The sequence below is a fragment of the Mixophyes fleayi genome, chromosome 2, assembly GCF_038048845.1.
Source record: "Mixophyes fleayi isolate aMixFle1 chromosome 2, aMixFle1.hap1, whole genome shotgun sequence".
In the NCBI taxonomy this organism is placed as follows: Eukaryota; Metazoa; Chordata; class Amphibia; order Anura; family Limnodynastidae; genus Mixophyes; species Mixophyes fleayi.
In genome coordinates, this window is record NC_134403.1 from 265,769,143 (window position 1) to 265,786,023 (window position 16,881).

At 40.7% G+C, this 16,881-nt stretch overlaps 1 protein-coding gene across 1 annotated transcript; it reads right to left on the reverse strand.

The window, feature by feature from the left end:
* Nucleotides 1-1,407: 1,407 nt before the first annotated feature.
* LOC142139924 (speedy protein 1-A-like) lies at nucleotides 1,408-8,180 on the reverse strand. The gene is made up of 6 exons (XM_075197787.1): nucleotides 8,170-8,180; nucleotides 6,156-6,316; nucleotides 5,675-5,733; nucleotides 4,737-4,822; nucleotides 3,180-3,339; nucleotides 1,408-1,599 (listed from the first exon to the last, which is right to left on the reverse strand). Exons 1-6 carry the CDS (start codon nucleotides 8,178-8,180, stop codon nucleotides 1,408-1,410), a joined length of 669 nt encoding a protein of 222 aa, XP_075053888.1.
* Nucleotides 8,181-16,881: the final 8,701 nt, after the last annotated feature.

The following is a 16,881-nucleotide window of genomic DNA, read 5'->3' on the forward strand; positions in this document are numbered from 1 at the left end:
AGGCATTCATTTGTTCGCTATTCAGAAAGTCAACAATATTATGGGAAATTCAGGTGTCTACAGTATTACAGGGTTAGGGATACTATTGTCGATCTAATTATACTGTCTACAGTTGAACTGTCAATGTCATTATTGTCAACTTTCCAACACTGTCTATATTAGGGTGTCTACCATATAAGATGCTTTAGAACCAAAACCAAAACAAAAATACGGATGTCTGTGCAGATCTCTAAAGTTAATATTGAAAGGCATAAAGAAGCAAGTATGAGAAAATGGAAAGAGTTTATTTTTTTTTATTTTTTTTAAGCAAAATGATTTACATTATGAAAACATGCAATTACAGGAATAAGGGGTATTCTTAGTAAACAAGCATAGTTTAAGAGAATACATGTCAGCAATAACATTCAGTGATGAAGGGTGAGCAGGTCACCAAGGAAAACATAAGAATGTGATCAAGTGTTTCTAAAGATATGTACTATGCTGGTGTTAGTTGTATTCTACAATCATTATATTAATGTGATCCATATGTTACTTTTATTTGACTAGGTGAAAAGAGCTGAAGAGATGCAACATTACCACACAATTGCATATTTTTGACCAAAAGATTATTAAGCCTGCCACCACGTCAAGGTAGACTCTTGCAGCAGGGCCCTAACCTATCCTACCTAACATTATTCTTTATCTTCTTATAATTTATTTCTTTTTTATTCAATATTTACTAAATTTTATCATAGTGTTTGCAAAAATGTTATTATATCTTACTTTATTTTAATCTATTCACTATTCTTACATCTTCCTAATCAGACCACTTATTCTCATACTGTCCTATACAATACAATATTTTACCTTCAAGTATCTGGATTATTGACTGTTTTAATAATCTTTTTTATTCTGTTTAGTTCAATCTATTTAAATTTGTCTTGTTCTGATGTATCCTAGCATATATTATCATTATATCTACGTATAAGTATGTTTCTATCAGTTCATTAAAGATACTTCACTTGCTGCTTGCTGTTTATGTCATCTTTTATCTAAATTATTGCATGTCATATTTTACTATAATATATTATCTACCGTATAAAATGGTTTTACATTGTGTCTAATATATATGATCTTATTATATCTGGTTTTACATTGTTCCTATCATAGATGATCTTATTATATCTGAGTATTTGTGAAATAAGAGTCATTTAGTTTAATCGTTTGGCCAAAAATACACCTGAAAAAAATCTATAAAAAGTCCCTGCAATCACCGCTGGGCATTGTGTACGACTATTTACTTTTATAATCGTTCTCTCAGTATCTCTAGGATGTATTTACCCTTATAATGTTGTGTCTGTGTCTACAGGTTTAGCTTTATACTCTATTTCTAAGAATTATTTTCTGATTAATTAATTTGAGTTATGTTCAATTGGGATTCCAGAAAAATGTTGGTATGTTAATATAATAAAGTGTTACTCTAGGGTAGGCAAAAGGGAAATAGAAGGGCTGAGGCGGGTTACAGAGGTGACAAGGTTTTCTGGCATATTTCCTTATGGCTCCGCCATGATGGTCTTTACGTTTCCTTTGCCAAGCCCAGTGGTATTCAGCTCTCATCACCTAATAAACAATACAAAAAAAACTGTGATTCAACGTATGGAGCCTGAGGGCCACACAGATGATTTTGAGGGTCACATTTGGCTCACAGTCTGCTGATTGGACATCCATACTCTAGAATAGAGATGCACATCTTGTGGGCTTCAAAATCTGTTTTCAACGACTGTCAGATATGGAAAACATGCTATTGGGAACCACATTTTTGTTGACCTCCATTGTTCTGGAATACAGTGCTTTTAGTTTATATTGACAATAGGAAAATGTTGAAAATGCTTTCCATTCACAGTGAGAAAAGCTTTCCTTTTTTAATTTTACTTGGCTAAATTTTTTTTGACATTTTTCCAAGTGACAATATGACAATAGCCCGTTGAGCCAATGCTTTACCCTTTAGTTATTCAAAGCATAATACTAGGAAATACTAAGAGACATCCCCATCTACATAGGGACAATTTCATTTTGTTTAATGTTCCTTAATGTTGGGTAGTTTACTGTTTTCAATTGCAAAAAATCCCCTAGAAAGATCAGTCTCCCACTTGACTTTATGCTCATATATAGTTTTTTTCACCTCAATAATTTATTATAATTTCAGCTGAAATGCCCATCGGTAGTTATTTAACTGTCAAATGTTCATCATTAATTATATGTAACAGTACAGTATAGTCACATTACTGCTACCTTCTGATCTCTGCAACAGTCTCTGCTATGTCCCAGTCTTTTCTTAGAAACACTTCCTGCACAGCTTTCTGTGTCACAAAATGTGTGCTCGTTATGGCATTCTAATTGAGCAAGGTGAATAACAATTTATAAAGTCAGCTTGACATTAAGCACTACCAGGTAGGTATTACAATCAATCCACCACTTTGCCAGAGTTTCCCATATGCTTTAACTGTGTCAATAGAACCCAATGTGAAAATTATGTGCACCGATCCCCACCCACATTACATCAGTTTATAAGGAATCCCATCAAGTGACATCATTGAGCTAATTGTCCCCCAGGAGACTCACTTATTCCGGCTGTGTGTATAGAGAAGGTGGTAGGCAATAGAGGCTGTGGGTGGACAATATGCTACTCTCAGCTGCAGTCCTTGTCTACATGTGGTGCTGCATTCTTCTCCCATGTTGTATGACGACTCCATTGACATGGGATGTGAGGTTGGTTTGAAGAATGTCACATGGTGTCATTAGGAAGCAGGTCCCCTCATCCTTGCTCCTATATGGGAGTCAATTACATGTATTCTGTTGTACCCAGTCGTTGGTGGTACAGTGCTGACAGCTGTGCGCTCATTGAGCAGTGATAGGAAAATTAAAAATGGGCAGAAAGTAGACCCAGGACAATGAGCCTACAACCCTGGGCACAGTCTAGTAATGCCACTGTGTGAATATACTTAAACAACATCCCTGTGTAAAGCATAATACTTATTACTATTCTAAATTGCTTTGTTAGTTAATTTTGTAAAATTGGAGCAACGTGTTGTTTTCAGATACATTGCACTGTACAAAGATTATAAGAGATGTTTTTCTGCTGAACCCCATAGTGGTCCATGAATTTCTTCTACTTCTACTTATCCTACTATTTTACACACCTCTTCACATTGCTCCAGAGTCACAAGTGTTTGGAGCTGCATTCTGACCCACATGGCTTCAGTATTCTTCAGGAACATCTGGAATGGTATAAGTTGTGCAGCATAGGAATAGATTGTGCGGTACCATGGTTCTTCTTCCTCCATTTTATTTGCAAGCACCCTACAGAAACAGAAGACCATAAGGAGTAGATACATATCTGTCATACAGTCACCAGGTGTATAAAACATGTGCAGGCTATGAATACACTGTGGTGTAGAACAGACAGAGGTGTATTTATCATAGAGGTAGAGTCCTCTTCTGGTGAAAATGCTCTAAAGAAATCTTGTTACTCTGCTTAATGTGTTAATGAGATTTCCACCAATAACCACTCCAGTCTAATTTATCATGTATCCAAGTATCCAACACAATCACTGTTCTGTTAGTGACATCTCAGGATGGCATTAATAGAAGGAATGCATTGCAAAATATCATTAGTAAATAGATTTTAGAAATAGATGGCGTTGTTCTTCTGCCAACACAAATAAACAGTACTTTATGGGGGCAGGTCAGACATAATATAACATATTTCATATCTACAGGGCATAATTTTCATATCTTTATTTTCATTTTTATTGTTAGTCTAATAACATTGAGTACAAGGGTAATAGACAGAAATATAACAACAAACCAACAATTAAACATATATAGAAGTTCAGAACTAAACACTAGATATATTGAAGCCTAGTGAATTATTCTTACTAAATAGCTCACTAGTGGTTATTAAAAAATATGAATCAAAATATATTAAGTTAGGAAAACAATGGTTTGTGTGATTATTAAACTGTATGATTGCATTAGTGGAGCAGGAAATGGTAGAGAGTATACATAGAAGATGAGCAGGGGGTTGTTATTCAAGGGGGGATTGGGAAGGACAGAGGAAGGAGCTGAAGCCGGGGGTTTAATTTATTGGCAATAGATGTCATTTATTGCGTGCCTGGAAGGTATGTGGTAAAATCAGGGTTCCTAGTAACACGCGTGTGCTGGGCCCCCCGCACATGCTCAGAGGAGAACAGGGGTATCTAGAGTGATAAGTAACTTTTACCGCTCTGTATATTTTTCTCTATCACAACTTAGTATCGCTCAACTGATAAATTAATGTTGAAACACTGAGATAAGTATATGTATATTACCACTATAAACTGAGATAAAAGATTAGACTTATGGCCATGATAAGTCTTTCAATATTAAATATACCCCAGAGTGCTGCCCCGTAGTGCTGAAAGCTACCTACATTTCTACTTTTCTTTTATAGCAAATTAGGTAGAGTGAGGGGAATCTTTCTCATTATGTATTACATATCCTGTACATTGCTGTGAACTGATACCATACCCATAGTTCCTGTGTCATTTGGGCGCTTTAGTTTAGTTCAAACACAATATACTTTATTGTCTGGACATGCAGTGAATGATTTACTTGGTGACTATATAAACCATGACCCTGGCTAAAACGTTCTTCTGGGACATATTTAATGTTGTACTCCAGATGTATATGACTAGACAACGAGGGTTAATACTTACAGTGCGGAGAAAAAATTGACACAGGTGTATTCCCTCACAGATAGGCCGGCTCTCCGGAAGTACACCAACACCATTGCCAGTAAGTACTAGAATACAAATACCAGTTACATTGTCAGAATGGAGAAATGTATATGTATATCCTCCAACAGTCCTATTGTCCATTAACTCTGTTCCATTTTCTTTGATAAAAAGGCTGTGTTCCCAAAAATTGGCGGCATGGCTATAGGAATTGGGGGCATAGTTTTGGTGGATCTATATGTGGGCTGAGTAGATCAGGGACATGAATTAAAATGTCCTGATTTTCAAATCAGGAATGTAGGTGAGTGCAGGGCTGGTGCTAGGGTTCTCGGCGCCCTAGGCAAAATGTTGCCGCCCCCCGAACACACTAAATAAAAAAATAATTAGATTTAACTTACCTTTTCTTCCTCTAGCTGCTCCTCGCGATGCATGCTGGGAGGGGAGGGGGGCATCAGGAAGAACTTTATTCACACTGTCTGTCAGTGACAGACAGTGTGATACCTCAGAGGCACCGCAGGACAGACTATCACATGATCACTGACGTCAGACGCGGACATTGAAGCACCCCGCCGCCACTGCACTTCTCTCCCGAGCCGCTGAACGGCTGACTAGATTAGAAAATCTAGTCAGCGGCGCCCTGCAGGTCCCAACGCCCTAGGCAACTGCTTAGGTTGCCTAATGGGAGCGCCGGGCCTGGGTGAGTGTATAAACACATTACAGATAACCTTAGACACAACACAACCTCTTGTTGGAAGAGACAGTCTTTGGTAACCAAATCCAAACAATCAGACATTAACTTTCACTATGTCAGTTTGCACTTCCCTGGTGAAAGGTAATACCAGACTGATCACTATGTATTACACACTATTGAGTGCAAATATAAGAAAATAGTAATACTTAAGTAACATTGAAATAAATACCTTGTCTGACATCCTCAGGCACGAATCCATTGTCAGAAAGCTGTAGATGGTAGGATGCTCTGCAATGATAAACAAGAAATGTTCAAGTGTTATATGATATTTATAGTAACTTTTCTGCAAGCAACTGTGAAGAAGAGTTGGTGTTGCCCATAGCTGCCATTCAGACATTTCCTTTCATGTATAAACTACTAGAAAATGACAGCATCTCATTGGTTGTTATGGACACCTGCTTTTCTACACAGTTACCTCTAAAATAGTATTCAATATGTTATACGTGTAGTAATGTAGCATATTACACAGAACCTTCCAAAGAAATTTTGAGATACTAAAGTTGAAATCACATCGTGATGTGATGGGTATACTCTGCCACCTTGGTTTATAGGGTTTTGCTGGTTGTCAGAAGCTAGTTATCACACACAACTCTGAGTGGCACGAATTGGCCAAAACAGCAACTCGCCAAGTTTGAGTGCTAAGTAGATACCAACGTGATATCCCCAGTTGTAGGAGGGTATACTGGCACCACCAGGCTGCTTTACAGGCACCTTGAGCCTCTTATGCTTCTTGTGATTGTGTAGCTGCTGTCGCACCTCTTTACTGGTTGTGCTTCCTGAATCCTTTCTGACTGCCCACTGTGGATCAAGACTGCAGTGTAGCAAGAGAATGCTGACTCAGGACTCTGGGCTCCATGCAGGATAGCCCAGGAGGGATTAAAATGGGCTCTTTCATCTGTTATCCCAGAACACAGTAGGGACAGGTGCCTCAAAGGAACTAGCAGCCTCTTACTTTTAAGGGTATTTGTTTACTCAAATAGCTCCTTTAAGTGCATATATACACCATAAGAAAGTAGTGATGTTTGCCCCCTTTCTGCACTGCAAAGTTTTAGTCTGGGCCTGGAAATATAAACACTAGGTACCTCACCCAAAGATTGTCCTTAAAGTCTAAGACCACAGATCTCGGCCAAATTTGGCTTTAGGACGTTTGGATCTTGAAGTAGATAATTGTATTTATTTTTACTTACAAGTACTTAGTATAAAGTTAAATTGTTTCCCTCATTATATGTGGGGAGGGGGCTGACCCAACAAATGATTTCTTCTGGTATTTGTCTTTGGAGAGGGTGATATTATTTGAAGATATAGCTGTTATTTTTTATATTTTATCATTATGTTGACATTGCTGCTATTTTGGTTTGTTGTTTCCCTCCACATGTACTGTGGCCCTTTGTATCCTTTCTCCGTGTTCACCATTATACTAAAATATAAAAAAATAAACAAGAAACTTCGTGGACTCCAATGTCTTGAATTTGATTTCCAATCAAAATAATTAATTCTGAAACATATAATGCGATTTGGAAGCTAAACTCTCTATTGTTTACCAATTGTCTATTGTGGTCCTAATAAATGTTCGTGTCCTTAAAAAATATTAATACATGTTAAGACAATAAGTCATACCCAGCAATTTGTAAAAAGCCACTTTCTCCACTTGTCCCAGTCTAGGAAAATGCTCAGCAGTGCGAGGTTGTCTCTGGTCTACATATAGTTTCCTTCTCTTTGCAGGGTTCAGGTTGTCTTCTGGTGTCCTGTTATGATACATTCTTCTAATGAATGAAAACTTATTTTCAAATTAAACATAAGTGATTTAGCATCCATAAATGCACCCTGTAGTTCAATGTTTTTATGCAGGATTGCACCTATCTCTTCACCTAGCACATGAGGGCCACATGCTGCTTTTGGGAACTGCAGATGTAAAATGGACATGCAGCTACTTTGCAGGATTGCATCATGGAAATGCACATGGTGAAAAGAATAAAAATGTCACTTTAAAATTCTGCTACTAAACTTTTACTTCTTTAACTGTAAAATTTTCCTAGTACTACTTCTACCAGCCTCATTTATGTTGTAAATGAATAATGAGAGTGAGAGGGCACCAGACTGCCAGTATTTCATGTGTTATTTTTGTGTGTTAATATTTATATCACATGGATATTGGGACATATAATGCACATACCAACATATAATGTACTTGGATGGTAGTCCAGTGGAAAGTCGTCCCAGTGAAAGTATAGCAGCAACTCCCGATTACTGGCACCTCCTGAGCACCCATAAATATTGAATAGTTTTGCAGGTACTAGTCAGGTAATTCCCCCATAAATGTGAAAGCTTCTTCCTTTCACTCTTCTATAAATATTTTATCCCACAATATGAAAGCTAGTTTTTCCATACGGACACATTTTGAGGGTCATATCGGCACACTGAGTGCATGGATGAATGCTTTATTTTTGCTTATATTTTTATGGAGCATATTTGAACTATAACTGTCTATACCAAACGATGTTACACATCTATACACTCAGTTAGTGATATTGTGTGTCTGCATAATGTTTGACACAACTGTACCCACAGCTAACATCACAATGTGTTTAGCCTCTTACCAGCGTGACCCCTTCTACTACTCCTCCCATAACCTACTATTTGTAGTGACTGACTTATTGCACTTACCTCCCGTCCATTCTCAGCAACTCCGTCACACCCGGCAAACAACGAAGTCAAAGAACAGTTAAAAAAGAAGGTGTGGGTTAAATCGAGCAAAAAATATAGAAATATAGGGACAAGCAGCACGATACACTATATTATACAAGATTAAAGACTAAACAACTAAACTAAAACCCACAATAAATGTTATAAATAAATATTATATTACAGATAACTTAACAGATCTAATTATAAATGTACTATGTAATAAAATATAGATATATATAAATATATGTATAAAATCAGTAATATAGTATAAAATGCGCAGATAGTAAATCTCTCAGTATAGCAATGAATCCAAGGTTCGCCAGTCACAGTGATGTGTGAGCTGTCTGCCACCAGAGCTCACGGCCAGTTTGAATATATACAACTGACGACACCTTGACCACCTGCCATGCAGTGATGATGACTGATGTTCTAATGCTGTTGCCATGGCGTCAACTAGACTTAAAGGGCCACTAGAGCTAAATTGCTGCATTATATAAAGCAACTAATAGTAACATTTACACATTTACATATCTAGCTAATCTATCAACTCTATTTAGGAACCTATCATAAATTTGACATGAGACAGTGATTATGGTTGAAGACTCTGTTATATGCACTCCAGTCTTTCTGTTTTTAGAACTATTGAAAGTCACTGCAGCTAATCTACAGTTATCTAAATAACTTTCATTAACAATTCATCTATTTTAGGTCCCTGATCATGGGCATTTTCGCATCAATTCATAAATGGTATCATCAGTGGTGTAACTAATGCCACTGCAGAGGGTATGGCTGCTATGGGCAGGGCCAGTTTAAGGGTCACATGGGCCTAGTTAGCGCCTCCCTCCAACCACCTACACCTCCCTCCCATCTTCCCTAACATGAAGCGCACAGCACTAACTGGTTCACTCTGCATTTAAGGAAAATGAGGAGTGGGAAACATGTCACAACTGCCCCTCATGTGGGCACAATACATTATTTACAGAAAAAATAGTAAAACAAGAAAAATATAATATGGGGGACACTTTTCACCTTAACAGTTTGTGCAAATCCTGCCAAACTTACAGTAATACTCTTATGAAACTAGTGTTACCAGATACCATTCAAACTTTCACAGGAAAACATTTTTGAGTCAAACTATTTTATTAAATTAAGTACAAACAAGGTATTTCCAATATCATAAATGAAAAAGTATGGGATCTCCTACTTGTATATCCAGAAAATGTTGAAAACCAAAAATGACACCATAAATAATAGTAGCTGTTCAATTTCATGAAGAAGGGAAGACAATGAGTATTATTCAAAATGTAGGTAACAGGCTTGGTGCTCCAAATTATAAGAATATCTTTTATGCATAAAAGTCTAAGTCCCGAGCATTCACAGTAGGGATGTGCACCGGCGACTTTTGAGGTCTCGTGTTTTGTGTTTTGGGTCCGGATTTTCTCGATGTTTTGGGTTCGGATTTGTTTCGCAAAACACCTGCCGAAAGGTTTTGGTTCGGATTTAAGGTTTTGGATTCGGATTTTTTTTGAAAAAAGCATAAAAAGTTCAAAAATCAAGTTTTTGGGCTTATTTTCACTCCTACGCTATTATTAACTTCAATAACATCCAATAACAATAATTTCCACTAATTTAAAGGCTATTCTGAACACCTAACACCTCACAATAATTTTTTTTTTTTAGTAGAAAACCTTTCAACGAGGTATCTTTGTGGACTGCGTAGAGGAGTGTTCCCCACAATACAATTAAAAACCCATCAACAGGTCTGAATTACACCCAAAAATAGTATCTGTACTGTGTAGAGGACTGGCCACTGGCCACCACAATATAATATATAGAAAACCTTCAACAGGTCTGCATTACACCCAAAATAGTATCTGGACTGCATAGAGGACTGACCACTGGCCACCACAATATAATATATAGAAAACCTTCAACAGGTCAGAATTACACCCAAAAATAGTATCTGGACTGCGTAGAGGACTGGCCAATGGCCACCACAATATAATATATAGAAAACCTTCAACAGGTCTGCATTACACCCAAAAATAGTATCTGGACTGCATAGAGGACTGGCCACTGGCCACCACAATATAATATATAGAAAACCTTCAACAGGTCAGAATTACACCCAAAAATAGTATCTGGACTGCGTAGAGGACTGGCCACTGGCCACCACAATATAATATATAGAAAACCTTCAACAGGTCAGAATTACACCCAAAAATAGTATCTGGACTGCGTAGAGTAGTGGGCACTGGGCACCACAATAAAATATATAAAAAACCTTCAACAGGTCTGCATTACACTGCACATACGGCTGCTCCTCCATCCTCTCCATCATATACATGTTGGAGTTTCAGCGTGTGAAAATCTCTTGTTTTTGATAATGTCAGTGCATTCTGAATATTTTTCAATTTGCCCCACACCACTGAATGTACTTTATCTATGATACACATCTATCTATCTTGACTGCGTAGTGTGGTGTCCCCGGTACACAATTTGGTACCGAGGCCACAATATAATTAAAAAACCCTCCACGGGTCAGAATTCCACCAAAAAAGGGTATGGACTGCGTAGTGTGGTGTGCCCGGAACACAATTTTTTACAGCGCCAACAATATAATTAAAAAATTGGGCATCAACTGTCACCGTTGTTTAATATCTGATACACCTAAATATGGACTGCACAGTGGAGTGGCCCCGGTAGTAAATTTGGTGCCGGGGCCACAATACCTCCTCCAACTTCCAAGTGTAGTGTTTTTAAAGACAGACAGCGTCGAAGTGTTATTAGTTGACTTTCTTAACCCTAAAATTGTCCCTGTTGCAAATATTCGTGCAATGGACAGTTACTTTTTTATTGAAAGACTCAAGCTTTCAAGTGTAGTGTTTATAAAATATAAACAACAATACAGTAGTTTTAGTCGTCAATACCTCGTGTTTTAAATTATGACAGGGCATTTTACTTTTGGTTTAATTTCTTGAATTTGTTTAAATTTGGTTTTACTTTTTGAACATGGCAAACGACTGTTGATTGGTCATATAATGCAAAAAAAAAAGTTCCAAGATGGAATTGTCCTTGGGCCCTCACACCCACCCTTATGTTGTTAAAATACGACATGCACACTTTAACAAACCAATCATTTCAGCGACAGGGCCTACCAAACAACTTTGGCTGAAATGATTGGTTTGTTTGGGCCCCCACACCAAAAAAGCTATTCATCTCTCCCTGTACAGACTAAACAGGCTCTACTGAGGCAAGATGTCGTCCTCATCCTCAACCTCTGATTCCTCTCCCCCTACAGTGTGTACTTCCTCCTCATCACACATTATCAATTCGTCCCCGCTGGACTCCACAACCACAGGTCCCTCTGTACTATCTGGAGGGCAGTGCTGTACTTCATTGAGGAATTGATTATTCATTTTTATAAACATCATTTTTTCAACGTTATGAGGAAGCAACCTCCTTCACCGCTCACTGATCAGGTTCCCCGCTGCACTAAAAACTCTTTCCGAGTACACACTGGAGGGGGGACAACTCAGGTAAAATAGAGCCAGTTTGTACAGGGGCTTCCAAACTGCCTTTTTTTCCTGCCAGTAACAATATGGACTGTCTGACATGTCTACTTGGATGGTGTCAGCAAAGTAATCATCCACAATTTTTTCTATTGTGACAGCATCCAATGCAGCGAGAGTAGACATGTCTGCAATGGTTGGCAGGTCCTTCAGTTCGGACCAGATGTTATCAGCATCCCCGCCAGCGCCTCTTTTGGGAAAACTGAGCTTTTTCCTCGCTGCCATAGATGTGGAAGAAAATGAGGGTGGAGCTGTTGGCATGTCACGGTCCTCTTCAGAGGACAATCTCCTGACCAGCAGGTCTTTGCACCGCTGTAGACTTGTGTCCGCCGGAAACAGAGACACAACATACGCTTTAAACCGAGGATCGAGCACGGTGGCCAGAATGTATTCCTCTGACTTTAAAAGAGTGACCACCCTCGGATCCTGGCAAAGCGTACGAAGGGCTACATCCACAAGAGCTACATGCTTGGTGTAATCGCAATGGCTTACCAGCTCCTCCCTCACTTTCTCCAGCTGCTTCTGCAACAGCCTGATCAGGGGAATGACCTGACTCAAGCTGGCAGTGTCGGAACTGACTTCTCGTGTGACAAGTTCAAATGGCTGCAGAACCTTGCACAACACGGAAATCAGTCTCCACTGCTCTTGACTGAGGCGCATCCCCACTCCTTTGCCTATGTCGTAGGTGGCTGTGTAGGCCTGAATGGCCTTTTGCTGCTCCTCCATCCTCTGCAGCATATAGAGGGTGGAGTTCCAGCGCATCACAACCTCTTGTTTGAGGTGATGGCAGGGCAGGTTGATGCTTTTTTGATGTGCCTCTAGTCTGCGGTAGGCACTGGCTGAATGCCGAAAGTGTCCAGCAATTTTGCGCGCCACCGCAAGCATCTCCTGCACACCCCTGTCACTCTTGAGGTAATGCTGCACCACCAAATTAATGGTGTGGGCAAAACATGGGACGTGCTGAAAATTGCCCATATTTAATGCCCGCACAATGTTACTGGCATTGTCTGACAACCACAAATCCCCATGAGAGTCTAAGTGGGGTAAGCCACTGGGAGATAATTTCCCTCAGTTTCTCTAATATGTTGTCAGCGTTGTGCCTCTTATTAAAGCCTGTAATACACAATGTTGCCTGCCTTTGCACGACGAGCCATTTTGTAGATGCTGCTACTGATGCAGCTGTTGCTGTTGCTGCGGAAGCGGATGCATCTACCCAGTGGGCTGTCACAGTCATATAGTCCTTCGTTTGCCCAGAACCACTTGTCCACATGTCCGTGGTTAAGTGGACAGTGGGTACAACCGCATTTTTCAGAGCACTGAGGACACTTGATCGTACTTCTCTGTACATTTTTGGTATCGCCTGCCTAGTGAAGTGGAATCTCGACGGGCTTTGGTACCGGGGACACAATACCTCCATCAACCCTCTAAATCCCACTCCACTGATGGCGGACACCGGGCGCACGTCTAACACCAACATTGCAGTTACAGCCGCAGTTATACGCTTTGCAATAGGGTGACTACTATCATATTTTGTGGTCATGGCAAACGACTGTTGGACGGTCAATTGTTTTGTGAAAGACTTAGCGGTCTTACGACTTCCCCTCTGGGAAGATGACCGACTAACAGCAGCAACAGCAGCAGTGGCAGTAGTAGGCGTACCGCTGCAGGATTCCTCGGATGAATCCCGTATTGAGGAGGACTTAGTCTGGCTGCTGACTTGGGCTGCAGGACTGAATCTGATGGAGATTGTGGAGGAAGTTGACGAGGAGGGTGTTGCTGGTGTGTATCCAACTGGACCACGGGATTTGGGTGTCCCTGTACCGATGAGGGTCCTAGCCCTAGTTCCTGAACTAACCACTGAACTATGAAGGTTATTCAGGTGACGTATAAGGGAGGATGTTCCTAGGTGGGCAAGATCCTTACCCCTGCTTATTTGAGCTTTACATAAGCTACATATGGCCATACATTGGTTGTCTGGATTTGGATAAAAATAACTCCAGACCGAAGAGGTGCATTTTTTGGTCTTCTGACCAGGCATGACGATGGGCTTTTTCATCCCATTGACATCAGCTGTTTCCCCCCCTGGTGCCTCATTTACAATAACCACATCACCATCCTCATCATCAAGTTCCTCCACAGCGCCAGCTACATCATCAATAGGCTCCTCCCGAGCCACCTCTTCCCGTACAGTGATGGGAAGGTCAGGCTTGACAACCACCAACACCCTTGGACTCGCCTTGAGGATTTGTGATAATTTCTCTTTAGAAGGCAGAGTTGTTTGCTGTTTTGTTGCTGACAGCATAACTCTCTTCAATTTTTTGTAGGGGGGGGGAGGAGGAGGAGGGATAAGATCCGTGGGTGCAGCTGAACCACTAGTCATGAACACGGGCCAGGGCCTAAGCCGTTCCTTGCCACTCCGTGTCGTAAATGGCATATTGGCAACTTTGCGTTTCTCCTCAGATGATTTTAAGTTTATCTTTTTGCTACTTTTTCTTAACTTTGGCTTTTTGGATTTTACATGCCCGGTACTACGAGATTGGGCATCGGGCTTGGAAGACGATGTTGATGGCATTTCATCGTCTATGTCATGACTAGTGGCAGCAGCTTCAGCATTAGGAGGAAGTGGGTCTTGATCTTTCCCTACTTTATCCTCCAAATTTTTGGTCTCCATTATATGTAGCACAAGATACTGCAGAATGTGTGAACTTGGTAATATTGCAGTACCAATGGACTTATACTGCTGGATTGGTTTTGCAAATTTGGTTATAATTACTTTTTTTTTTTAATTTTTTATTTTAATATTTTTTATAACTTTTTTTTTATTTTTTAAAAACTTGGGAATGATGGGGAAATAACTATGCCCTTAGAAGCACAGAGCACAGGACACAGCACCACTGGACTGAACAGGACACAGCACAGGACCCAGCAGCACTACTGAACTCAGCAGGACAGAGCACAGGACACAGCACCACTGGACTGATACTGCAGAATGTGTGAACTTTGTAATATTGCAGTACCACTGGACTTTTACTGCTGAATGTGTGAACTTGGTAATATTGCAGTACCAATGGGCTTATACTGCAGGATTGGTTGTGCAAATTTTGTGGTAATTAAAAAAAAATGTAATTAGTTTTTGGTATTTTTTTAAATAACTTTTTATTATTTTTTTAAACACAGGGGAATATTGGGGAAATAACTATGCCCTTAGAAGCACAGAGCACAGGACACAGCACCACTGGACTGAACAGGACACAGCACAGGACCCAGCAGCACCACTGACCTCAGAAGGACAGAGCACAGGACACAGCACCACTGGACTGAGCACAGCACAGCACAGCACTGAACAGCACGAGATATAGCAGGACAGAGGACCACCTAACACACCCTCCATCTACCCTGATCAATGCCCGAGTGAAGATGGCGGCGACTAGCGGGGAATTTATAGGATCCGAGTATCGCGAGATCCGACAACGGGATTATGAGTCAGAGCCTCAGTTTCAGATTTGAATTTGGCGCCAATACCCGGATCTGTCTCGGATCCGACTCGAATCGGCAATGTTCGGGTGGGCTCGGATTTCATAAATCCGAGTGCGCTCATCTCTAATTCACAGTGATAGATTCTCTTCCTGTACATCTTAATGTACAAACTCCCCCATTGGCTCAACCTTTTACTCTACTAGATGTACACAGCTTACACCCTTATGCTCACTGATCCCATCATCGCTATCATCCCAACCATAGCCGGATTAAGGGGGGGGCACAGGGGGCAAGTGCCCAGGGCCCCCCTCTCTCTGAGGGCCCACCGCCGCCAGTATTACTTCATCTGCTGTAAATTGCTGTCTCACAGCAACTGACAGCTACCGCTCCGTGCCCCCCTCTCTCCTCTCGCGCAGGGGTGGGGGCCCGCGAGCGGGGGAGGGGGGGTGAAATCGAAAGTTAATAAAAACATCCAGCAGCTTCTCTCCCAGGCGGGAAACTATGTACAAGGACAGACAGAAGATGGAATCAGGCAGACATGGCTTGTGGCATAACAGGAATACTAGATACACAGACAATGCAAACTGAAATTGGTGGTCAGTGGCAGCAAGGTGTCTGGATAATCCATTATTTATTGCTTAACCATGTCAATATGTACTGAGATTGACTCTACAACTCAGTGCATATATGATTTGTGAAGCTAAGCAAGCTAGCTGGGGTTTACATTTGGATGGGGACCTCTCAGTGTGGTGAGACGGATAGATCCCGTTTCAGAATAATAGTTTTTTAAATGTACTAATTTTGTTTATTGATGTGAGGAATATGGGTCTTTATCAAATAGATGTCGGATTTATCCTGATGTCTTTTTATTTTATTTTATTAATTTTTATGCTTTATATAGTGATTAAGCTGCTTTTGTGATATCTATATATGTGTACACTAATATATTAAATTTTAGAGGAAAAAGGGTTTGCAGCTATAACAACTTATGAGGACAGAGATTAAGAGATATTGAAACACGGATTTTTCATGAACACACAAAAAAAATATATAAAAACTTTCTTCCTCCTGCAAACGATAGTGGAATCGGGTCATGTGACCATTTGGAGATTGAAAGTAATTAATGAAACAATTGGACACAGGGCTGGACTGGCCATCGTGCTCTTCTGGCAAATGCCAGAAGGGCCGATGGCTATTTGGGCCGGCAGGATGTCTGTCCGAGCAGCGCAGCTCACTGTGCGCTGCTCGGCGGACAGTGTCAATGCGATGTGCGGCCGCGTGATTTTAATCACATGGGACGGCACCTGTCACATGGTGCGCGTCCCATGTGATTACTGGCTGCGCATCACATTGACACTGTCCGCCGAGCAGCGAGGTGACAAGGTAAGTGTGTCTCTGACTTGAGGGGGGGGGGCTGGCTGTCACTGTCACTAGTCTCTGACTTGGGGAGGGGGCTGGCTGTCACTGTCACTATGTCTCTGACTTGGGGGGGGCTGGCTGTCACTGTCACTATGTCTCTGACTTGGGGGGGGCTGGCTGTCACTGTCACTATGTCTCTGACTTGGGGAGGGGGCTGGCTCTCACTGTCACTTATGTCTCTGACATAGGGGGAGGCTGGCTATCACTATGTCTCTGACTTGAG

Coding starts and splice junctions, on each gene's coding strand:
- LOC142139924 (XM_075197787.1), bottom strand. Junction 3,340..4,736: donor GTCAATTTTTTCTCCGCACT/GTAAGTATTAAC, acceptor CTGTTTCTGTAG/GGTGCTTGCAAATAAAATGG. Junction 1,600..3,179: donor CTCTGGAGCAATGTGAAGAG/GTGTGTAAAATA, acceptor ATTGTTTATTAG/GTGATGAGAGCTGAATACCA.